The sequence below is a fragment of the Macrotis lagotis genome, chromosome 3 (assembly GCF_037893015.1).
Source record: "Macrotis lagotis isolate mMagLag1 chromosome 3, bilby.v1.9.chrom.fasta, whole genome shotgun sequence".
Classification (NCBI taxonomy): domain Eukaryota; kingdom Metazoa; phylum Chordata; class Mammalia; order Peramelemorphia; family Peramelidae; genus Macrotis; species Macrotis lagotis.
In genome coordinates, this window is record NC_133660.1 from 281917111 (window position 1) to 281941363 (window position 24253).

At 48.2% G+C, this 24253-nt stretch overlaps 1 protein-coding gene across 2 annotated transcripts; it reads right to left on the minus strand.

The window, feature by feature from the left end:
• Positions 1 to 7294: 7294 nt before the first annotated feature.
• On the minus strand, positions 7295 to 23337 carry RHOD (ras homolog family member D). Of its 2 annotated transcripts, XR_012477255.1 has the most exons (6): positions 22955 to 23337; positions 17731 to 17818; positions 15216 to 15325; positions 14277 to 14411; positions 11354 to 12312; positions 7295 to 10667 (listed from the first exon to the last, which is right to left on the minus strand). XR_012477255.1 is itself a non-coding variant. In XM_074230959.1 (5 exons), exons 1-5 carry the CDS (start codon positions 23081 to 23083, stop codon positions 12148 to 12150), a joined length of 627 nt encoding a protein of 208 aa, XP_074087060.1. In that variant the 5' UTR covers positions 23084 to 23337; the 3' UTR covers positions 7295 to 12147. The 2 variants fall into 2 exon arrangements, 1 of the variants encoding a protein (XP_074087060.1); XM_074230959.1 differs by having other exon boundaries at positions 7295 to 12312.
• Between the last annotated feature and the right edge of the window lie 916 nt (positions 23338 to 24253).

Sequence of the window (24253 nt, forward strand, 5' to 3'; positions counted from 1 at the left end):
GTTCCACTTCTTTTCTTCTTTGTGCTGCTTCCTCCAAACAAATCAAGTATCCTTCTTCCTCATGGAACTGCCTTTTGAATATTGGAAGAGGTACCACCTCAGCTCTTCCTTTTTGGGTTTCAATAGTCTCCCTTCCTTCCAACTTTCCTCGTATGGCATAATCTCAAGGCCTTGGATGATCCTCAAGTTATCAACATCCTTTCTCAGCTCTGGTGTCTAGGTATGGTGCACCGGAGACTAGATCCCCATCACCTCCCTAGTCGCAGGTTCTCAGCCTTTCTTAATCAAATTTGTTCTTTGGGCTGCTATGGCACGTTGACTCATCCTGAGTTTGTGGGCCTCTAGAACTCCCTGCTCTTTTTCCAACAGGATTTTGGTCCAGCCAGGTGTTCCTCTTCCAGTATCTGAAAGATTTTTCCATTCCATGCTCTCTAATGTCTAGCTACCACAGACCACCACGTCCTCCACAGAATAGGCCTGCATTCTTCTCCCTCCCTGCAGTAACTCCTACTTTCCTAGGGGCCCTGAATCCCTCCTCCTCTTCCTCCCACCCACCCCACCTGTTGAATTTTTACCCATGTTCTCAAGGCCAATTGTAATGCCACACTCTCTCAGTTGGGATGCCCTCCTGAGCTCCTGTGGTTCTCCTGCAATTGCATGTAATGTGTAGTAGTGTATTGGGTGCTTGAGGATCTACAGCTGAGACCCAACCAAATGAGAACATTAAAAGCAGTTTTTATTCCTTACTTTGTGAACTGAGATCCACAAGTCCTAAAAGCCAGGTTGTCCTTGCCCTCAAGGAATCCACATCTAACCTGAGAGAACACCTGTAGGCTGGTAGGTACTGGGAAGGTACCAGGTGAAGGAAGTCATAAGGTAAATAATTCACATGCCCTTCCCAAGAGTGGAAGTAGGAATTTGATGGCAGTTCCCAGAGTTGGAAGTGATAAAGGGTAAAGGGGGAGGGGTGAGTGGGGGAAAATAGCTCCATCTCTGTCACCCACTCCCTGGGCCACTTTCCCTCTCTTGGCCTCAGTTTCCTTATGAGGAGGTTGGCTTATCAAATGCCTTCTAGCTCCCAATCCATGACCCAGTTGGAAACTTCAAATTGGACCATGGAATGACCCCATCTCATTTTGGCGGGGGGGGAGGGGCAAGCAATAGGGTTAAGTAACTTGCCCTAGGTCATACAGTTAGGTATGAAGTGTCTGAGGTTGGATTTGAACTCAGATTCTTGACCCCAGGGCCTGTACTCTATCTACTGTGTCACCTAGCTGCTCCCACCATCTTATTTATTGCCCCCCACCTACATAAGAGTGCAGGAATTAGTGAATGAGTCACTGTGGATTTGTAAAAATTGACTTCATGGAGGAGGCTGGACGGTGGTCCCCCAGGAGTCAGGGTTGGGGCTCCTGCTGGAGTTCTAATTCCCATCTGAGGTCAGTGACAGACTTTTGGGGAGCAGACCTCTAGATGGGTGGGGAAGGGATCTCGGAGATCACTGTGGGCCCGACAACCAGTGGGTTAGTGAAGTTTCCTCTACAGTGGGGCCCAGCTACCATTCCCTGAGTGGTACCCTGGGGAAATGGAGCAACCCTGAGGTTTCCCATCCATAAAAGGATGAGACCAGACCATTTCTGGGTTCTTGTGACCCTGTGGACTGACTGGACCCTTGGTCTTCTCACCTATAAAGTGAGAAGACACAATTGTGTTTACCTTCCCAGCAGCAAACAATGCCTGAGGTTCTTAACAAATAATAGTCAATATTTATGTACCACTCACTTTAGAGTTTACTAAGGCAGCAAAGCCAACCCTGGAAAGCTGAAGGTGCAGGTCCCACACTTAGGTGAGATTTCAGTGAGAATGATTTTGCCCAGGTTGGCTGCCTAGGAGAGCCTCACTAGACCTGAAGATTGGGAGGACTCTGAGAGTGGGGAGCCCCCTGAGACCCATCTCCCCCCCCCACCCCGTTTCTAGGTCCCTGCCCTCTCCCTCCGGCCTGTGGCCAACTGGCCTTCCACTTGTGGCTGCTCTGAAGGCAGAACCCCTCTGGGAAGGTGTGGGAGGTGCCCCCACCCAGGGAAGGTCTATACTGGATCAGGTACTGGGCCTGGAGTTAGGAAGACCTGAGTTTGGATTCTGCCTCAAACATTGACTAGCTGTGTGAATGCTGACAAATCACTTCACCTCTGCCTCAATGGCCTCATCTATAAAATGGGGGTTCATACCTACTTCCTGGGATCCAGATAAAATCTTTGTAAAGTGTTTAGTACTTTGCCAGACATGCAAAGCTTGTCAAAGGAGAGGATTGGATCAAGGCCCTGACTTAGGATCCTCCTCTAGTACCTTCAGGGGCTCCCTCTTTCCAAGGCAGTTCTGTAGCCCCAGTGTTCAGGCCTTGCTGGATCCCTGTCACCAGCCTCACTTGGCATTGCTCAATCTCCTTGTAGATTTCTTCTCACGGATCCCCTCACTGTCCCTCAAAGCCATCCTGGTGGGGGAAGGTTGTTTGGGGGGATTTGAGGATGCTCTGTCTGGACCAACCTGATGGTACAGGTACCTGATGGTACAACCTGATGTTGAAACTCTAGCCCTTCCTAATGTCCCTAACTACCCCCACCCCCAGTTGCCAGGGTCCAGATACCTTCCACACTGTGGGGGGGGGAAGAGTGAAGGGGGTCACCCTGGGAGGGTGGAGGGGCTGGGCTGGGCTTCACTAATAATGGGGGCAGGGCTGAAGACTTCTTGCCCATCAGGCAGTTAGAGATAGCAGGTTGACTGCTTTGTTTCTGGGGGTCCCACAGGCTGGGGAGCCTCAATATTTCTCCCATGCACCAGAAGCAGCTCCCCATAGGAACTTTGGGCTCAGTTCTGGCTTCCCAGCCTGGTCCCAGACTCAGTTCTTATGCCAAAAAATCTCTTTCATTAAAACCTCATTGAAAAGTCATTTGGGTTTGAATGTGAAGCCTGCCCTCAGTCCAGGGTGAATGTCAGGGTCGGGTGGACTCATGGCTATCAGAGAATGTCCCAGAGAATCTGTCTTGCCACAGCTGAGCTGGCTCAGAGTCAGCCCAGGACCCAGGTTCTTGGTTGAGAGGACTTGGGAGGGGGCCATGGCTGCTAGTGTCTTAGGTCAGTGCTGGGCCTGTGGATCTCTGGGCTAGTTTAATTCAGAAACTCTGAGGTCTCCAGACTGGAAGGAGATGTCCAGGAGGGTTTCTTTGTGTCACAGAAACACTAGCTTGTGACCTGTCCTAGGGAGGAAGGAGGTATTTGAGGTCCTGAACTACTGCCTGCAGCAGGTTAGGGGTAAGGGTATGTTGTCTGTCCTTCCCCATCCCTCCCTGGGAGCCTCCAAAATCCTGGAATATGTGAGTAGGAGACTGCTGCTTTGGGGATGGCAGCTGATGGTATTCCCAGGCCGCTTCCAGCCCACTGGGCCAGGGAAGTGAGTTGTTCTTCCTCGACTCTAGGACTAGTCATGTGCTCCTGATTCCTCTTTGAGAAGGGAATGGTAAGTGAAAGAAATTGTCCTTAGAGGCCAAGATTGGGGTTCCAAGGCAAGAGAGGGACAAATAAAAGGCAGCCAGTCCTGGCCCTTCCTTTCCTTCTGGCTACAGCAGGTGAAGTTCTGGAGCTAGTGCAAATGAACTGAGTCACCTCTCTTGCCCCTGAGCATCTGTGGCATGTGTGGTCTGCCACTTCTTGGAGTGTGAGTGATAGATAACTCTCATAGGCAGTACAAGTTTAATGAACCCATTTTACAGATGAGGAAATAGAGGGTTAGAAAAGTTGAGGGTTTTTTTTCTCCTCACCAAGTTTCCTTTATTCCAGACTTTGGGGCCACAAAGATAGAGGAGGAAACAACAGTCCTTACCATAAGAACTTACATTCTTCTGGGGTTGAGGTAGGGGTAGGGGACAAAAAGAGTAACTCTAAAGTAATTCTGGAGACATGGAAAACACTAACACTGGGGGAATCAGGAAGGGTCAAAGCTCATCTTTGAGAGCTATGTCTTAGAAGGTTTGTGATTCTGAAGAGGTCAAGAGGAAGGGGAACAGGGGAACAGACAGGAGGGAACCAGGGCAGTTGATTGGCTCAGAGTCTCTCAGCAGGAGACAGGATTGGAGCCCATGTGTTGAGACCCTCCTCTAGGACCTGGGCCACACTGTTCTGTGCTTTGTTTCCCCACAATATAACAAACAGCAAATAGCTTATTGGATGGATGAATGAACCCTATGATTGTCAAGGCAATGGCTTCCATTTGTTTATATCCCTTTATGGACTTCTCATAGTGTGCCTTTTAAATCACCAGGTCACTTATGAATTGGGAGTGAAATGTGGATTTACCTTTCCTTTCTACCAAACTACTTCCTAGTTCTTCCCAGAAATTCTTGATAATTAGTAAGTTCTTTCCCAAGTAATTTGTGTTCTCTTGATTGAACAGTGAGTAATTGAGTTTTCTTATTTCTGATACTTCCTTGTCTGTTCTGTTCTATAGAAAGCATTTTCTATTTTTTAACCATACCAAAGAGCTTTGATGAATGCTGCTTTGAAGTATAATTAAAGGTCTGGAAGTACAAGTCTTCATGAATTGTTACTGTTGAAAATTACTTCCCTTGAGTTTAGACCTTTAGTTCCTCCAAATGAATTGTTAGATAATAAACATTTAAGGGGGCCTCTAGGAGGCACAGTGGATGGAGCAGTGGCCTGGGAGTCAGGAGGACCTGAGTTCAAATGCGACCTAACATCAGACACTTAATAATTGCCTAGCTGTGTAGCCTTGGGCAAGTCACTTAACCCCATTGCCTTAAATAAATAAAAACCAAACAATAATAAATATTTAAATATTAATAAATATTTGAAATTTATTTAATATGTAAATAACTTTATTAGACAATAAATTATTTAAATTATTAGCTTTATAAAGTATGAGCTTGGTAGTTTGATTAATATAGCACTAAATCTGTAAATAATTTGGTAATTTTTATATTTCATTGGCATGACCCAGCTGTAAGCACTGAATAGCTTTTCAGTTATTTAAGTTGTCTTTATTTCTTTAAAAAGCAGCTCATAATTATGTCTGTATAATGTTAGAGTATACCTTGATAGATTGACTCAAACATTTTAGTCATTTTGTAATTATTCTGAATGATACCTCCCTTTCTAGTATTTCCTCCTAGATTTTGTTACTCTCTGGAAGTGTTATGGGGGGGATGAGTAGGGCGTGAAGTTATTTTGTAGCCAACAAATAGACTCTTATAGTTTCTTTCTTTGCTGGTTCTCTGAGATTTGCTAAGTAAATCATGTTGTCAGCAAGTAGGAATAGTTTGGTTTCCCTTTTATGACTATGCATTTAATTTCTCTCTCATCTTATTGCTATCACTAGCATTTCTTAAAACTATGTCCATTAACAGTAGGGAAAGGAAATATCCTTTCTTTATTCTATTTATTGTAAAAGTCACCATTGTAAATAATGCTAGTTTTTGGTTTTAGATCTGTCCTTTTTATTATATTAAAAAATGATCCTTCTCTGTTTTTGCTTTGTAGGATTTCTAGCGTGATTGTGTTTTGTATTTTATCATAGGCTTTTTCTGCAACTCTTGATATATTTTTTTATATGATTGTTATTTTCCTGTTCATTTTCAACCATCCTCATATCCCTGATATGACTCCACCATGATCATAGTGAATAATTTTGAAGATATTTTACTGTATCATTTTGTTTAAAATTTGTGCTTCTTTATTTTCTGGTGACATTGTTCTGTAGTTCTCTTTGTTTTATCCTTTCTTGGTTTATGTATTAGAACTATGTCTCATAAAAAGTGTTTAGTAGAATTTTCTTTTTTTGATTTTGGAGATAAATGCCACTTGTTCTTTCATCTATATATGTTTCTGGACCAGAGTTTTTCTCTTTGGTTCTTCCTTTATAGCTGGTTCAATTTCCCTCTTCTGAAGTTGGATTGCTTCAGTTTCTATATCTTGTTCTATCAAATTGTGTAGATAATCACACATTCCTTTCAATTCTCAGTTTGCTAATGATCCCTTAGTAGCTAAATACATTGACCTCCCTTCATTCTTTATCCTGTTTGTCTTCTCTGAAGCTTGGGACACTATTGAACACTGCCTTCTACTAGATACTCTCCCCTGCCTTCCATGATGCTCATCTCCCTTGGTTCTCATATTGCCATCAGACCACTTCTCTGTCTCCTTTGCCAGATACGGTTCTGCCCACTAACAGTGGGCATTCCCTGTGTCTGGTCTAGGCCTTCTGTTCCCTCTCCAGTAATGAAGGGGTCATCATCAATTTTTATCTCCTTGCAGAAGAACCCCAACATGTAGTCCTCAGCTAAGTTTGGTCCTGTCAAACTCCATTCCTGTTCTGCCTGCTGGCTCCTGGATATCTCTATTTGCATATCCTATAGGCATCTCAAACCAAACATGTTGCAAACAACTCATCATATTTTCCCGAAAATCTTTCTTTTTTTCTGTTGGCTTTCAAGTCAAGGAGGCATATTGCAATCTGTCCCTCCCTTACCCTCAAATCTAGCCTGTTGGCTTGTTGTTCACACCCCCCTCTAAACAGTGGACATCTGCCCTTTTCCATCCCATCCCTCAACTGCCAGCCTTGCTCAGCCTTTCATCATCCCTCCTTGGAACAGCAGCAGAGACTCTGGGTTGGTCTCCTTGCAACCATCCTCCCCATCTCCATCTTGTCTTCTACTTGGCTCCCAAGCACAGATTTGAACTGAATCCTCCCTGCCTCTGGGACAAAATGAAGCCCCTCCTTTGACATTTAAAGGTCCTCACTTGGGGCAGACTTGTTAGAGCAAAGTAAAAAAAAAAAAATCTATCAAATTAGAAGAGGGGTTAACTCCCAATGACCTATTAAAGTAAGCCATTGAGAAGGGTAGCTAGGTGGCGCAGTGGATAGAACACTAGCCCTGGAGTCAGGAATACCTGAGTTCAAATCTGGCCTCAGACACTTAATAATGACCTAGCTGTGTGGCCTTGGGCAAGCCACTTAACCCCATTGCCTTGCAAAAATAAACAAACAAACAAGCAAATAAATAAATAAATAAATAAAATCCCTCACTATCTGATTTCATCCTAACAACTTCCCAGAGAATCAGAGGCCCATGAATTCAGAGGTGATGGAATCTAACTCTTGTATTTTACAGAGAGAAAAACTGAGGCACAGAGGATCCCATAGCTAGCATCCTAGGCAGTTCCAAGGGCAGAGCACTCTTTGCTGCCATACTTCCTGCTGCTCTGGGGTCCTCCAGTGGTCTGACTGTTCCCCACATGTTCTACCCCTTCTCTCCTTCCCCTCTACCTTTGGGGGATGCCTCTGTTGCATTCCTTTCTTTACTCCCCAACAAGGTCCAGCTCAGATAACATCTCCTACAGGGAGTCCTTTTCGGTGATTTTCTCATAAGTATGCCCCTATCTCCCTTCCACTCAGAATGTACCAAGATTGAGAATGGTCACTATTAATGATCTAAGGTTTGCAAAGCATGGGTGGGGTGGAGCTTTTATCATGCTATTTTACAGATGAGGAAACTGAGGTGGTAAGAGGTAAAGTAACTTGCCTAAGGTCACCTAGCTAGGCCAACTGAGTGCTTCCTGCTTCTAGCCACTGTTCCTCAGGTTAAGGCATCTAGCACATAATAGGGGTTTACTGGGGCAGCTAAGTTGAACCTCAGTGAACCCCTGAGCAAGTCATGTCACTTTTACTTCAGCTTCCTCATCTGTAAAATGAATTGGAGAAGGAAATAGCAAACCCCTCCAGGATCTTTGTCAAGAAAACCCCAGTGGGGTCAGGGAGAGTGGGACAACTGAATAACCACAGGGCTTAATAGGTTTATTGAATTGAATTTCAAGATGGGACCAGTGAGCAGAGTGGAGGCAGATCCTACCTCTGGGTGACCTTGGTCAGCCCCCCCCCCCCTGAGGCTTCTCCCCTGAAAAGGGAAGGACTGGAAGGAGAGAAGCTTGAAGGAGCCTGCTGCCCTGCTTTATGGGGGCCTTACTGCCCTCTGCTGGCAGGGGCAGATACTCCAAGCCTTCTGTAGGGCTGGAGATCCAGAGGGCTGGTGCCACCACTATCAGAGAGCCCCTCTTAGACTTCCACTGCCTCCTTGCAAGGCTCAGGCTTGAAAGTCCTTCCTGCCCACACCACCTCCCTCCCATGCAAGACCAATTCAAAGTGCTTTTCCTCTGTCTGCCTCAGTTCCCTCATCTGCACCCATCTTCCAGGGTTGTTGTGAGTTACTTCATGTAACAGTGCTTTGCAGAAGTCCTTGAGACACAGGCAATTCTTATCAGGACAAGGAGAAAGGAGGATAGGCAATGTAGCTTGGACACCTCATTCAGTAAGGAAAGAGAAAGGTACAGAAATTGAGAGGAGGAAGCCTTGGAGGAAATGGAAGGATGAGATCTCAGGTTCAAGGGGAAGGCACTGGAGAGTGAAAGAGTCCAGGGCCCAGTCCCCAGCCCTCCAGGGTGCAGCAGGGAACACCACCTTGGTCATTGGTGCTTGCTCCCAGCAACCTTACTGGCTCCGGTTTGCTCAGAGAGGAAGGCACCCACTATGGCCAGAAATTTAGAGGTGGTAATGCTTTGATGGGAGTGGTTGTTCTGAGTGCTGCCTTTTCAGAGGACCTGACCTCAGGTGCCAAGGGAGGTGTGGGCAGGAATTGCCTTGCAGATAGAGGCAGGGCTCCCCACCCTCAATGGGCCATGTGTCACTGCCTCATGAGGTATGTCCCTGACCCCACCCATCTGACGTGACTCAGGGCTCCTATGGACCTCACCCACTCCAGGGATGAATCTGTGCAGAGTATAACTCCTTGGTTCCCACTCCAGATGCCTCCTGCCTACCTTCCCTCCTTCCCTTCCTTCCTTCCTTCCTTCCCTCCCTTCCCAGTCAGGAGGCAACCCCTAAAGACTAGGGCCTCTTCCTCAGCTGCCTTCCCTCTAACTCTTTAGCTGCTGCTTCCCATGGCTCCCACTCCCTGGCCTGTCTCCCATTTCATACCTGTCCTTTTCTTTCCCAACTAGTAGCTACTTGTTTGGGGCTGGGAGGATGTGGCAAATAAGGGAAGAGTGATAAGTCATGAATGTGTCAGACCCTGCCCTCAAGGAGCTCAAAGTCTAAATGGGAAGACATCTTTGTAAGACAAACTTGAGATAAGATACATTGGAGGTGCTCAGAATAGGGGTGATGGGAAAGGCTTCTGGGGGAGGTGGGATTTTAACTGGGACTTGAAGGAAGCCAGGGAGGTTAATAAGTGGATCAAAGGAGCAAGACAAGACCAGGAATGGGCAGCAACCAGAGAGAAAGCCAGGAACCTGGAAAAGTAGGCCAGGGTTCGGGGACAATGCTCTTTAAATGCTAGAGATGTTTGATCCTGGAAGCCATAGGGGACCAACAGAGTTTATTGAGTAGTGAGGGTTAGGAAGATCACTGGAGTGAAGCAGATACAACATAGTTAGACCCTTTGTCCAGGCTTGAGGTGCTTGTGGGTTGGCATCAAGACAGAAGAATGACTGCCAAGGTGGTACCAGCTTGGTGATGACAGGTGAAGAGCAAGGAAGCATCCACCTCCATGAGGAGGCTGAGGGCTGGGAATAGGGTGGAGCCCTTTAGAAAATGGGAGGCTTTGGGGTGGGGGTAGGGAAGGACAAGGAGAGGGACTATAGACAGATGGGGCGAGAGCCATCTCCAGGATGTTGAGAAGGGGCCCTTGCTGTCAGCCTGTCTTGTGTGTGTTCTCATTGGGAGCTATTTTGGGGGAAGCTCTAGGAAGAATGTAAAGACTGAAACCAGCATGCACTTGTTATGAAATTGGTCATGGGTTGGGCTTAATGAGCAAGTCACTAAGCATGTGTTCAGTGCTTTCTAAGTATTAGGCACTTGGCTGGTCCTACAAGTACCAGGCCAGCCTAGCCTCTACCAGGAGGTGCACCATAGGCATTCCCGAGCCCTGAGAGACTCGAGATCAGATTTCCTGTAGTCTTGAAGCCCAGGCTGAGGGAAGCAGCTCTAGGGAGGCCCGGTGGCCCCTTAGCTGGTATGACTGAACTCCATGGGAGTTATCACCATTGTTGACAGGCACAGAAGAGTGGCCATTGCTTGTGAAAGGGCAGAAAGCAAGAGGCTGTTGTCATAATTATTATTCCTTTGGAGGGTGGGGTTGATTGAATCTCTTCCTTGGCTTCCAGGACAACAAAGTGCTAAGATCAGATTCAGTCACGAGGGAGCCACTTCTAGGGGGAGGACCTGCCCAGCATCTTGGGTTCCATGCTTTGTCCTAGTGGGCAGAGAGGAGGGTCTCAAGATTGCCCTTTCCATGAAGGTACCATGTGAACACTCACTGAGGGAGAAAGGAAGGATCTGGCTGAGGAAGATCTCTGCTGCCTTCCATGGCTCTTCCTGAGGGCAGCCAAGGACATTCCTGGAGGAACCTGTTCAGGATGGTCTTCCCTCCTTCCCCTCTTCCTGCCAAATCCAATCTCACTTCCTCTACTTGCCCCAGCCCTTGGGAGACTTCTCGAGAAGAATTTTGGCCCTTATGAGTGAACACCCTCACCCAGTCTGCATTCTCAGTCCTGGCTGTCTTCTTCTAGGCAGGGCCTGAAGTAGTCTTGAACTCGGCCTTTATCTGGTGGGAGACAAAACCAGACTCCTTCGCTTACCCCTCACAATGGCAGTCCAACCTACCTCTTCAGCCTTATTTCCCCCATCACCCCCAAGCACCTACAACAGGTATGCTCTGAGATCCTTTTCCCTTCTTGGGCCTCATTTTCCCCTCTGTAAAATGAGCTTGATCCCCAAGGCCCTCTCATCTCTAATGTCTGAACTTGTGCCAGTGCCACCTGATGGAGTGATCTGTTGTTGAGAGTACTATTGAGCATGGCTTGTGGTGGGCTCTTGTGGCTGCTGAGACCAGCCTGGCCCTCAGACTAACAGGTGTCCAAGCTGGAGGGATTCATGCCTGGAGATAGGGATGGAGGGTGAGTGAGCTGCTCCAGGGTCTCTGTCCCCTCCCAGGGGGTGTGACTACAAGTACCAGGCCAGCCTAGTTTCCACCAGGAGGTGCAACAATAGGCATGCCAGGGTGACCTAGGCCAAGAGCTTTGTGGACCAGCAACTCTTAGGACAATGGATTGAGGAGTCTGGAGACTCTTGACCTCTAGGCCTTCGCAGCTTCTAAAAGTACCTGTGAGGCCTGACAGTGATACACCAGGGTCCCAGAGAGCTGTACTCACTGACCAGACCCCCCCCCCATCCAACTAGGCCCAAGGTCTCTTGGGGGGGAGAAGGGAACAAGCCTTGTTAAGTACCTACTGTGTGACAGGAAGCAGACTGTGTGTCATTTGATCTGATTGGATTTTGATAGTCATTGGACCAGGCATCACCTCCTTGCTGGTGCCCCCTCCCCCCACCCCCAGGATCATTCCTTCTACGCAGAAAAGCTCAAGTTCAAGGGCATAGACCAGGATGCAAAGCCCTTCTCTGAGGGAACAAAATCATCTACTTATACTCTATGGGTTTGGGCCAACAGGCTGGCTGACTGCCAGGCTCAGCTGAAGGGTCCAAGATTCTCCAGCATGGCCTGGGGTCTTTCAGTGACTGTTGTTTCCAGTAGCTCCTGTAAAATGGGACCCAGAAGCCCCCTCTGCCAAACTAACTGCACTCCATGGGAGTTATCACCATTGTTGACAGGCACAGAAGAGTGGCCATTGCTTATGAAGGGGTAGAAAGCAAGAGGTTGTTTTCATAATTATTACTCCTTTGGAGTGTGGGGTTGATTGAATCTCCTCCTTGGCTTCCAGGACAACAAAGGGCTAAGATCAGATCCAGTCATGAGGGGGCAAATTCTGCTCATCCAGAGGATGTGCAGAAGTCCAGGTGGCTGTAGGAGATCCCTGGCCAATCTCCACCCAGGTCCTAGGCGGCTGTCACAGACCACCTTCTAGAATCAAAGGAATCAGTTTATTTTTAGTATCTTGGAGATAGTTCATGGCCAAAGGGATTAGTCCTGGTGTCAGGATTAGTCCTCAGGAGGGGAGCAAATGAACAAGAGTTCTGACTAGTTCTCCACACTGAATGTGAGGGGGGGGAAGAAGTAGCCTCAGTCTTCAGATCACCACACAGCCTTTGCAAAAAATCCCTCGCCTTTTGCTCTTGCGGCCTTTGAGGGCAGCCACTGCTGCCTCCTGGAAAATAGAGGGGACATTGTCCTGGAGCCAGGCAGAACACTCGAGATAAGCAACTGCTCGAACATTTCTTGCCATCATCTGCCCCTGGGGAAAAAGAAGGAAAAGCAGTCTTAACATTAGTATCAGTTTCCCTAGTCCTGCCCTACCCTTCAGCCTGAGGCATGAGAGTCATCAGTTTGTTGGACTGGACTGCAAGGCCTTAGTTTCCTTATTCGCTAAAGGTGAGCTTTGGAATAGGTGCTCATCAAGGTCCATTCCATCTCTAGGCGCTATGATGCTTTTCTTTCAAGTTTCCTTCAAGAATTGGAATTTTTTCATAACTATAGTAATCACCACAAAGAGAGAACTGCCACTTGCCTCCCTTATGCCCCATCTAGTGAAGCTTTCAGTCTCTTCTGAGGTTCAGAGTTGTAATCATATGACCTCTGGCCATGATTGAAGCATGTTAGCCAACTCCAGCTTAGTCCTTGCTGCTGCAAAACCTTTTACCTTCCCCAGTGGGCTCTCTATGGAGTCACGGGACTTATAGTTCCCAACCTATTCTCTCCCCTCAAGCCCCCCAACTCATTCTCCATGAGAGAGAACTCTCTTTTCTTGCCATATTGAGACTGGGACATTTCCACACCTCAAAACTCTCACTTTAAGTCTCAGAGGAAGAAATGATCCTTTTGCCTAGGACCTACCCGTGTACATGTTGATCCCATTGCTGCCTTCCTCCTCCTGAGGACACTGTCTGAAGACACTGGTCTTTCTCTCATCTTCACTATCTCCCTTTCTTACTTACTCTTTCCCCACTGCCCACAAAAATGCTCAATTGTCCCCCATCCTCCAAAAACCATTGCTTGATCTCAAGTTGTTGCCCTTTGTTTCTCTTCCTTTTTACTGCCAAATTCCTAGAAAATGTCATCTACATTCAGGGCCTCCCCCACTTCACTGCTCAGAGGCACTTGGACTGGTCTCTCCAAGATCTAGCCTTGGTCTTGAAGCATTGAAACTAGTGTTGTCTTGGCCTCTCCCTTCTCACATTGTCTTGTAGTCACTTGCCTGTTTCCTCCTATTATGTGTCTTCCCTACATCCATGCCTCCTTTCCTCCTAATCTTAAGGATAAAGACAATTGTATATTTTAACTCCAGGGTTGGGTACATAGTAATTACCAAATTTTTGTTGAACAGTTGAGTTGAACCACAGATGAGAAAGTGCTGATTTGGGGTCAGAAGTCCCCAGCTTTCTCATCACCTAGCACTTAGTACATTGTGACTTAGAGAGAGTCTAAAATGAAGAGGGATAGAGCAAGGAGAGGGGAGGAAGGGGGAGGAGGGGAGGGAGGGAGCAAGGAATAGGGGGAGGGGAAGAGGGATAGAGCAAAGAGTGGGGGATAGGTGCAAGTAGTGGGGATTGGAGAAAGAAGCTACACTCTCGGCTTGTTGAACTGGAACATAGGTTGTGTTAATGGTGAAATCCAACTGGAAGGAGAGGGGAGGGAGCCAGAGCTGTCTTTTTCCCTCAGATGGGCCTTCCCAAACAGTGCCCCTTCAGGGTGGGCACCCCCCATTTCTTTGTAGTGTTTAGTCAGGGAGATACCCCCCCCCACGCACACATACTAGATTCTAAGGCTCTAAGAGAAGGGTGCTAGCTAGGCTTCGGAGTGCTGGAGAGGCAGGGTTGTACATAGCTCCTTGTTCCTGGGAGATTCTTTTGACCTTGGACGAGGTTGGGAGGCAACCTTCCGCCTGCCCTGGGTGGGCTACCTGACCTTTCTCCCCCCCGCCCCCAGCTTCTGTGTCTCCTCAAAGCAACTGCCCACCTCAGAAACTTTGGAGAGTAATAGTTAGATCGAATCCTCCTCTTTCTCCTGGATGCACCTATGAAAGGACACAGAGAGTGCCTCCAACCTAGAGTACAGGTGGCCTCAGAGGTCAGCCCCTTCTAAGTAGGACCCACAGAGGTACCTCCAACATCCCAGTGAGGCCCTGTAGTGATAGAGAGCTCACTATGCCACAGAAAGATGAGAGCAGGCAGGGGTGGGGGGTGGGGGGAGTGCTGATACCTTCTGGTAAGTGATGGGTTCCTGACGGTCCTGGCGTAGTTTTTTTAGCAGCACCTTGTCCTTGCGCAGGTCAGTCTTACAGCCCACTAAGATGATGGGAACCCCTGGGCAAAAATGTGTCACCTCTGGATACCACTGTCAGGACAGAGAAGGGGGTCTAAGAGTTAGGCCCTGCCCTTCTGGAAGAAATGGAGGAGCTTCTCACCTCTCTAATGTCTTTACAGAAAGGGCTAACCTCAGTTGGCTCACCTATAAAATGAAAGAATAGCCCCTCTCAAGATGAGGCAAGGCTCTAATGGTCCCTGTGAAGCCCTATCAAGTTGCCAACTCAGATTCTTAGCTACAATTGTGACCTGGTAGGACTTTAGGGCATGATTTCCAGCAGTAGAGATGAGTTGCCAGGCACTGACCACACTCTCCCATGTGAACCTGGCTATTGGATGAAGCAAAGTTTACTAACTCCTAGGAGGCTTCACCTGAAGAACCATCAACCAGTGACTTCTATATTGTTAGATTTGCTTTTTAATCTTATGAGCAGTTTAGATCTGTGAGACTTGGGGGAATCCTTGACACAGTGGGAGCTAGTTCCAGTATTTCAGAGGCAGATCAGACCATTCAAGTCCCCTGGCCCCCTTTCCTGGGAGATTCCTGCAGCTTTCAAGTTGTGACATGGTCACATTCTGGCCCCTGTAGACCTTGGTGTTCACTGGCTCCCAGGGTGAAGGTCATATTGTACGGATGCATGGGTTTGAGAGATAGGAGGGACCAGGCAGTGACTTGTCTAGAGTCACACAGATATTAAGTCAGAAATCAGAATTTGAACCCAGATCCTCTCCAGATCCCTTATTCTATTTCTTCCATGGCCTGGTTATGAAAATTCCTCCAAAGGCTGGGGAACGTTTCTAGAGGAGGGAGGTGATCCCACCCTGGTGCACTGACCTTAGAAAGGATGTTGTCAAAGCTATTGGGGCTCATGACATCATAGCACATGAGCACCACTTGGGCATCAGAATAGGACAGTGGGCGGAGGCGGTCATAGTCTTCTTGTCCTGCAAGTAACCAGTGAAAAAGAGGAGTCATTGTCCAGCCTGCTCCAAAGCTGTCTGGAGAGGGGAGTATGTGCCTGCAGAGATTGCAATCTAAAGATGAGAGTCCCTACCCACCCACCCTCTGCCAAATGTCTCTGCCTAGCTGAGGCCTCTCCTGTCCTTCAGAGACTCAGCCAACACCTGGGGGGCTGGGCCTGGCTTTCCTGTCCCCTTCTCCTTAAATTATTGTTTCCTGATAAACTTCACTAAAAAAATTCAACATAAAGTTTAAGCTATTTATTGTTTTAAATAAACATGGAAATGTTAAATGTCACTCTAGCAAGCTGTGGTTGCCCCCTCTCTGCCCCTGCCATTTTGCCTTTGTCTGGAGACACATTTTTGCTTTGAGAGAACTGCAGTCAGTCCTCTGCTGTTGGAATTTCATTGGCCTGGGTATTGATTGGGTCCTCACTGGTTGCTCGCCACCTTGAGTGCTTAGCAACAGGAGAAGGGCTAAAGGAGACCAGATTCATAGGTTGCCAGAGATAGGAGGGTCTTTGGGAAGTGGAATACCAGAGGGAAGAGGACCCTTGGAACAGAACACAAAATGGCGGGTCTGGAGAACCATTCATAAATTGCTGCTACCTTAGGGAAGGGAGGAAGAAGGAAAGAGGGGGCATTTTAAAAATTCACACTAAAAAAATATGATCTAATTAGTTTTACGTGGAATTAAAATGAAAAAGAAAGAATAGAGGCCCCTAAGCTTGTTTGTAGCTTGGATCCCTTTGGCAATCTGATAAAGCCTGTGGAGCCTTCTCAGAATCTAGTTTTTAAATGCAAAGAGCATAACATAGAATTACAAATGAAAACAATGATGAAAAACACATCCATCAAATACAGCCCTGGCCTTGTAGTCAGATGGACCTGAGTTTAAATCTGGTCTCAGATACCTAATTACTACGATGTGACCCAAGTTACTTAGCCCCAATTATCCCCCCCCCCCCAAATAGAATGAGATATTTGTAAAGGCCTTTGGACACATTATGAACATACTATTAGCTATTATTATAAAAACAATTTTTTTAAACAAGTTCACAAACCTCAGGCTAAGAATGAAAATTTAGAACAGAATTTTAGAGCCTCAGAACTGGGAGGGACCTTTAGAAAATGGAAGTCATGTCTTCACATTTAACTGGAAAAAATAAAATATTATTAAAAAATAGCATGGAATGTCAGAACTGGGGTGGGAAGAAGGTTAGAACAGAGCTAATGTTAGAGCTGGTTTGTTATTGTTCAGTTGTTTTTCACTCAGGTTTGATTCTCTGTGACCCCACTTGGGTTTTCTTGGCAGAGATATCAGAGTGGTTTGCTGTTTCTTTCTCTAGCTTATTTTATAGATAAGGAAACTGAGGTACACAGGGTGAAGTGACTTGCTCAGTCATATAACTTGGAAGTTCCTCAAGTTAGATTTGAACTTGGGTCTTCCTGATTCCATATCAGAGGCTCTATCCATTGTGTGCTCCTAACTGCCTGTCAGAACTGAGAGGGGTCTTAACTTGGATGTCAGGGTGGGAGAGGGCCATCTTTTCACAGTGAAGAGGTCTAGAGACTTTCCCAGTTGTGTCATTTAGCTGTGGTTTGGACCCTAGCCATCCTGATTCTTAACTGGGGCACTAGGCTCTCAGAAGCTCCCCATCTAGATGGAGAATGTCCACTCACTCACTCATGCATAGAACATTTGGAGAACAATGTAAGAGGTGGGGGAAATCAAAGGCTACCTATGACACAAAAAAGAGCTAGAAGTGTCTCCTATGAAGGCGGGGGCTCCTAAACTTAGGCCCTGGATTGCCCAACCTGAGAGTGCCCTCCATGGCCATTGGGCATGCTGACCTGCTCACCTGGGTGATGTCACCTGGGCAAGGTTTGACTCCTTGTGCAGTGACTCAGGCCAGTGAACTGTGGGGAAGACCTGACTCCCCTTCCCTGCCTTAAACTCATTTGGGGTGGAGTTGCAGAGAGGCACAAGGGAGGCCCCTCTTGTGTGTGGGAGCAGAAGGACGAAGGTACCCATCAGGGGTAGGTTGGTGACCTGTGATCAGATACTTCTGGCTACTTCCTCCTGAGCTGCTCTCAGCTTCTCTTGGCTTTTAGTCCAGTGGCCTTGTCTCAGACCTCCAGTAGAGCTCTGACAAGGTAGGATCAGTTCTCAACTCTGTGGCCCAGAGTCCAGGAGTATTGGAACATATCAAAGGAAGAGGGGGGCATGTCTGGGCAGAACAATTAATGCAGGTTCTCCCTTCCCAACTTTAGCCTGGTCCTTTAAAAGGCAGAAGGGTTAAGGGTTAAAGCTTAGGTTATAATTCTCTGGAAATCTTCCCCATGCCCTCCATCCCTTGCCTCCTGCTTCCCTTCTGCAGCCAACTTACCTGCTGTGTCCCAGAGGGAGAGATTCACAGATTTGCCCTCAAGCTGCAAGGCCATAGAATAACGCTCAAAGACAGTGGGGACGTAGGCCTGAGCAGGAGAGAGAAGACATTTAATGGCAGAGGGAGAGTAGAGGCCCAAAGAGTCAGTCAGTCAATAAATAGTAAGAGTCTAGGGAGTACCAGGGAGTACCAGGCATCATGCCAAGCTCTGAAGATACAAGAAAGGCAAAAGATGGTCCCTTCCCTCAAGGAGCTTACATCTGATGGGGAAACACTAGGCAAACAGCAATGACCAGTATCAATTGCTGCTAATCTAAAGGGAAGGCAAGAGCAGGAAGGCTTCCTAGAGAAGGGGGATTTGAGATAGGAGTAGAGAGAGCTGTTTAGCCATGGGGGAAGCCAGAGAAAATGACCGGAAGCCACAGAGGAGGCCAGGCCCAGAGGAGGGGAGGAAGGAAGAAACCTGGAAAGGCAGCAGGAGAGTAGAATTTTAGATTGGATTCTGGAGGCCATATGGAGCCACTGGCTTTGAATGAATAGGGGAGTGACAAGGTTTGGCTTGGGCTTTAAGAAAATGGACTGGAGGGTGGCTAGGTGGTGCAGTGGATAGAGCAGTGGCCCTGGAGTCAGGAGTACTTGAGTTCAAATCCAGCTTCAGACACTTAATAATGACCTAGCTGTGTGGCCTTGGGCAAGCCACTTAACCCCATTGCCTTGCAAAAACCTAAGAAGGAAGGAAGGAGGGAAGGAAAGAGAGAGAGAGAGAGAGAGAGAGAGAGAGAGAGAGAGAGAGAGAGAGAGAGAGAGAGAGAAAATGGACTGCAGAGGGAGAGATTTGTGACAAGTAGACCAACCAGTAAATGATTTTGGTAGTCTGGATGTGAAGAGATGAGAGCCTGTGCCAGGCTGATGGAAGCAGAAGAAGAAAGAAGGGGGCATATTGGAGATATATTGGGAAGGGAAAAGGAGGGAAAACTGTGATCAGATCCATGTCAGCTTCTGGCTCCCAAGTGAGCATTGAATATGTTGGATGTTGGAAGGGGAGGGATGGTCAGCCTGGGTCCTCAGAAACAAAAAGAGAAAAATAAAGTTCAGGAATCCTGTGGACATTGGGATGATATGAAGCCAAGTGACCCTTCTACCAACAAATGTCAGCTTCTCAGTTTCTCTTAACTATGGTGAGTTGGGGACTTTGTACCATGAAATGTCAGCCATGTCAGTGAGGCAGGTAGGGGGAAGGGGGGGATCTTGGCAGGAAAGGCTATAGGGAGACCACTCAGAGCTTGAAGGGAGAGGCCAGTGTCTCTTGGGCCTCCACCCCGTTCTTTCCAGGATGTGCCCCTACCCACCTCCTCAGGGCTGAAGGCAGAGAGTGAAACCCAGGATGACGAGGGCAGGGACAGGCGGATCAGCTCTTCTGCCAGGAAGGGCAGGACCCCACCCAGCTGTGACTGGGTCCAGGGAGTGACTCAGAAGGGCAGTTGGGACCTCTGAGTCAGCCGGCCCTAGCTCAGGGTTGAAAGGGAGGAAAGTGGGTAAAGGACAGGGTACAGCCAGACAGGCGATCCTAGGAGAGGCCAAGGATCAGGTGTAGGGGAGGGAAGATGGACTTCCTGTGCCCCCTGCCCTCCCATTCTGTGCCAGGCACTCTGCTGGGGGCAGAAGGGAAAGGCTACCCAAGTAGCCCTGAGCCTGGGCTCCTCCAGAGCTAGAGTTCTTCCTTGCATCCTTGTGGGGTCCCCTATGACCTTGTTCACTGGTTGTATTGGATCCCCAAGCCTGGCATGTAGTAAGCATCCAAAATACCTGATTTTTCTTCTGTCCTTCTCCCCCTAACCCCTACCCTAGACCTTGAGGGTATGCTTTAGGAAGGCATGGGAGAAGTGAGGATGCTCGGGGAAAGAGGGAAGGCTGAAGTCTTGTTGACTGGGAGTGTGACCCTGGATGAGTTCTTTAACCTGTCTGAGCCTCAGTTTCTAGGTCTGTAAAGTAGGAAGGGTAATGTCTATACTGCTTGTCTCTCAAAGCTGTTCACCTTAAAACTCAGTTGGGTTGAAGCCTGAAAATCTATCCAGACTCCCGTGCTGCACTACACCAGGTAGGTCCCCTAGGGCTGTTGTTGAGTGATTCCTCCTGTCTGGAATCTGAAAGCAGAGGCTCTCCTGAGGCCCCAGACTGGGTGGGATAAGGCTCATGAGCACAAGCCTACCAGAGTCACAGTGCTGCATCCCCATTTAACCTAGGACTTTTGAGGGCAGAGCTGGGAGGGCCCTCCAAAGCCTCTTGCTTTCTTCCTGCCCTCTGCCCCCCAGGCCCAGCCTAAGCTGCCAAACCAAACCTCACTCTTGTGTGTTAAGGTGCCCATACTCAAATGGGGAGAGAAACATGACTATACCTGAAGCTCTGAGTCTAGGGAAGAAATGAGCTGGAGACCCAAAGGCCCAGATTTCTTTGGTGGAGGTGAGACGGGGAAGGGACTCCCCCCAGAAATCACCCTCCTCTTTCCTCCATCAGAGCCTCCCCACAACCATGGAGGAGCCAAACAGCTAATATGAGCTTCTTCCTGAGCAGCCAAAGAGGACCTCAGCTTCTCCACCCTGCCCCCAACCCCTTCATCTTCCTGCCCTTCCTAGGTCACTCCCAGCATGGGACCTGCCTCTTGAGTCCAGGAGAATTCCCTTCTGGACCTGGACTCCAGGGGAGAGAATTGAAGCTCTGGCTAGCCTTTAGAAAGATGGGGTGGTGATGGTGCTGGTGCCAACCATGACCCCCAGGAAGTAGGAATTAACCTGCAGAAGTTGTCCAGCTCATCCTATGGGGCTGCAGTGCTGGGGTACACCTGCCCTCGCAGAGTTTGCATCCCACACACAGTCTAGAGAGCCTACACACCAAGAAGCAGGAGCTCAGCCTCAGCAAATCAAAGTCCCAGGGAGAGTTAGAGGACTGAAGGGGCGGGAAAGGAGAGGGGCTGCATTCTTCTAGATAAAGGCCTGGAGGCTGGAGATGGATTGTCTGTCAGCTTTGATTTGATGGGACAATGCTTGGATGAGAAGGAAGGAAGAGCAGGCTCCTGGAAAGCTCTGATTTCTGTTTGACTTGGATTAGTGCCTTTTATCTATGGGCCTCATCTCTAAAATGGGGCCATTGGAGTAGAAACCCTTTCCAGTGAAAGCCCTTCCAGCTAACCTGCAGATCCTAAAAATTCATTGAAGAGGTGGAGGATAAAGGGTGTGGAGTGTTGTACACCCTAGCAGACATAATCATTTTGTTGGTTGGGCTGAAAAGGTTTTTTTTGTTTTGTTTTGTTTTTTTTAGATTTTTGCAAGGCAAATGGGGTTAAGTGGCTTGCCCAAGGCCACACAGCTAGGTAATTATTAAAGTGTCTGAGATCGGGTTTGAACCCAGGTACTCCTGACTCCAAGGCCAGTGCTTTATCCACTAGGCCACCTAGCCGCCCTAAAAAGGTTTTTTTTTTCTTTTTAATATCAACAAAGAAACCTTGATGGGGAAGAGGAGAAGTGGGGGGGGGGGGCTATATTTGGAAACAAATGATATAAAAACAAAAGGCATCATCATGTTGAAAAACATACATGAAATAAGACTGGAAAAATAAATGTGAGTCAGATTGGGAAGGGTTTGACTTCCTGTTGCCCCCTGGTGCCTGAGAGTATTGGAAAAGAGAGCTTCTCTTCCCCTCTACTCTTTCACTCAGTTTCTCTGTTCTGTAGCATTTTGCACAAAGATTCCTCCCTCACCTGCCTTTTGCATGATCCCCATCATTGTGGCTCCAGAGAAGGTGCCAACCTCCCTAGTGGAGGGAATTTACTCCTCTGGGAGATTCCCAGGCCAGTGAAACCTTGGATCCAGCCTGTCTCTCCCCATAGTTATATCCTGTGATACCTACAATCTTCCAAGTCCACATTTGGAGTCAGGATGCTAAGACTGTTCCCCTTCCCTTCCTTTGTTTTCTATCAGCCCTAGGGAGTCTTGAAAGAAACAGAGGTAGAGCCCTTGGCCCAGGTGGGGGTCCAGGACTAAAAAAAGAGATAAAGTTTGCTCATGGGCTGGTGCCTTCTCTCTGAAGCTATCTGCAATTTACCTGTCTCCCTGTTTTTGTGCTGAGTGGCCTTCCTATCAGATAGGAGGTTCCTTGTGGGCAGGGCTGGTCCATAGGACAATTATCCCTAAGGCAACTTGACTTTCCCCACCTTAGTTTTGATAATATTATAGGTTGGCATAAGAAATTAAATTGAAATTTGGGGGGAGCTTCGTGGAAGTTGCAGAAGGCTACTAGCCAATTGACAGAAAAAGTTTAGATGCTCAGAAATGCATAAGATAGCTGTATTATACTGTATAATATCAACCAATCCAAAATTTACAGTAAGGGATTATAAATACCTCATAAAAACAAATCTCTAGTTCAAAGAGAGGTCAAAAAAATTGACATGGATTTTCCAGATGGGGATGCTCCCAAACCCTCCCTTGTGGGCTAGCTGGAGTCGGTGAAGGTCTTATCAATGACTGATACATGAAGCAGAGCTGATGGGTAATCTCCATCTCTAAGCGTTTGCCCACAAACCAGTTGATTTAAGCCCAATAAAAACCCAGCTCTCTCTGTTAACGGAGGAGAAAATCCCACTGAATGGTGGGAGGAATGGAAGCCCCTTGAGGCTTTGCCTGAGGGCCAGGCACAATGCCCACTTGGCCCAGGGGCCAACATGGTGTTTGTAAAATAGGAGTTGAAATAAGATCATGTATAAAAGACATTTTCTGAACCAGAAAAAGAAGGAAATGTAAGCAGTTAGTTTAGCCAAGCAGAGAACTGTAGCTGGGTGACCCAGTGGGTAGTGTGCCATACTTGGTTAGAAAGAGTGAATCCTTCGCCTGCCTGGCTCTCTACCCCCTCTCTCAGCCTCAGTGTCTTTATCTGATAATTATGTCACCCAACTGAGCTAATCAAGGGAAGGCTTTGCAGGTTTTGACTTCCCCCCCCCAAGAAGCCCTGCCTCCCCTCAGTGCTAGAGAAGGGGGCCCCCCATAGGCACCTGTCCCCAGAGTTTCCCCCTTGAAATCTCTTGGAAGGAGGGGGTGCCCTTAACCCTGAGGGGTAGTTATGTGTGACTGGGGGGAAGGGACATGATGAAGGATGTCGCCGTGCATGTGTGTCCATGCATGTGACTGTGAGTGTCTGTGTATACCCAAGTATATGGAGGTCAGGACTCACCTCAGGGAACTTTCCTTTGGCAAAGACCATCAGCAGAGACGTCTTGCCGCACCCCCCATCACCCACGAGGACCACCTTGATGCTGGGGACAGCTGGGTCCGAAGGCTGGGGCCCGTTGTCTGTTTGCATGCCGCTGACCTGGTGCTGGTCCTCAAGCCCTGTCCTTCAGAAGGTCCTGTCCTGTTCAGTAGGCATCTCTCTGGGAAGGGGGGTGGGGTTGAAGGAAGTTCAGGTTTCCTTGGACCCTTCCTTGCTCCCTGCCCAGTCCCCGGCAGGACCTCCCTTCGATCTTCTCTGCCTCCTGGGGCCAGGCCACTCTCTGGAGGAGGTGGGAGTCACTGAGCTCCTGCTCTAGCCCTGGCCCAGCCTCTCTGGTGACAGGCCCGCCCGGAAGACTGCAGGTATGTGAGCTCAGGAATGTGGAAGGGGCGGGTACCACCTGGAGGAAGCCAGGAAGCTGGAGACACCCAGGGTGAAGGTGTGGCTCAGGCCTGTGAGTTAGGACCTTGGAAAACACAGCTCCAGCCTAATCCAGCTCCCTCATTTGACAGAAAAGAAAACTGAGGCCTGAGGAAGCCAAGCAAGTAGGGGATGCCAGAGAGGGAAATGGGACCTCGCTTCTCCTCCTGCCCTCCCAACATTCATTTCACTGTAGAAGAGCCTGGAGGCACCCACAAGATCTCAGTGTGAACCCCTGGCACCAATTGGAACTAAGAGGATTTCGAGGAAATATGAGGGCCTTCCCCCTGCCCCCCCCCCCAGATACCCACCTCTCCCCTCCCCCTCCCCAAGCAGTTTTATCCTTTGCTGGGGCTGGCTGCCAACCTCCTAGGGAGGACTTCCTGTGAAAGAGGACTGGCCCTTTTCAGTTGGTGGGATGGGACCAACCAGATTGGGGACCCCACACCAAGGGGAGGCTTTTCTCCTGTCAACCTGTAGGATGGCAAGACTTCCTCCTCCCAGCCTCACCCTCTCTCCCCATTGCTGTTACCCTTCACTTTCCAATGGGACAGTGGACTGATTGGACAGGGGACTGATTGGCATCTGAAAGGCTTTATTGAAGTCTTTGTTTTTATACACCAAACACACACACACACACAGACACACACACCCAGGAACTGAACCCTCCCTTGTATCAAAGAAACTCCTTAAGTAGAAATAACTGATAGGGTGACCTCATCTGATAGTGTCTACACAACTCTGCCTAGCAGTCCCAGCCCTCTTCAGACAAGGGGAACTAGATTAGTGACTTCTTGGGAATAGGACTCCTACCAGTAAAGATCCCTGCCTTCTCAGAGC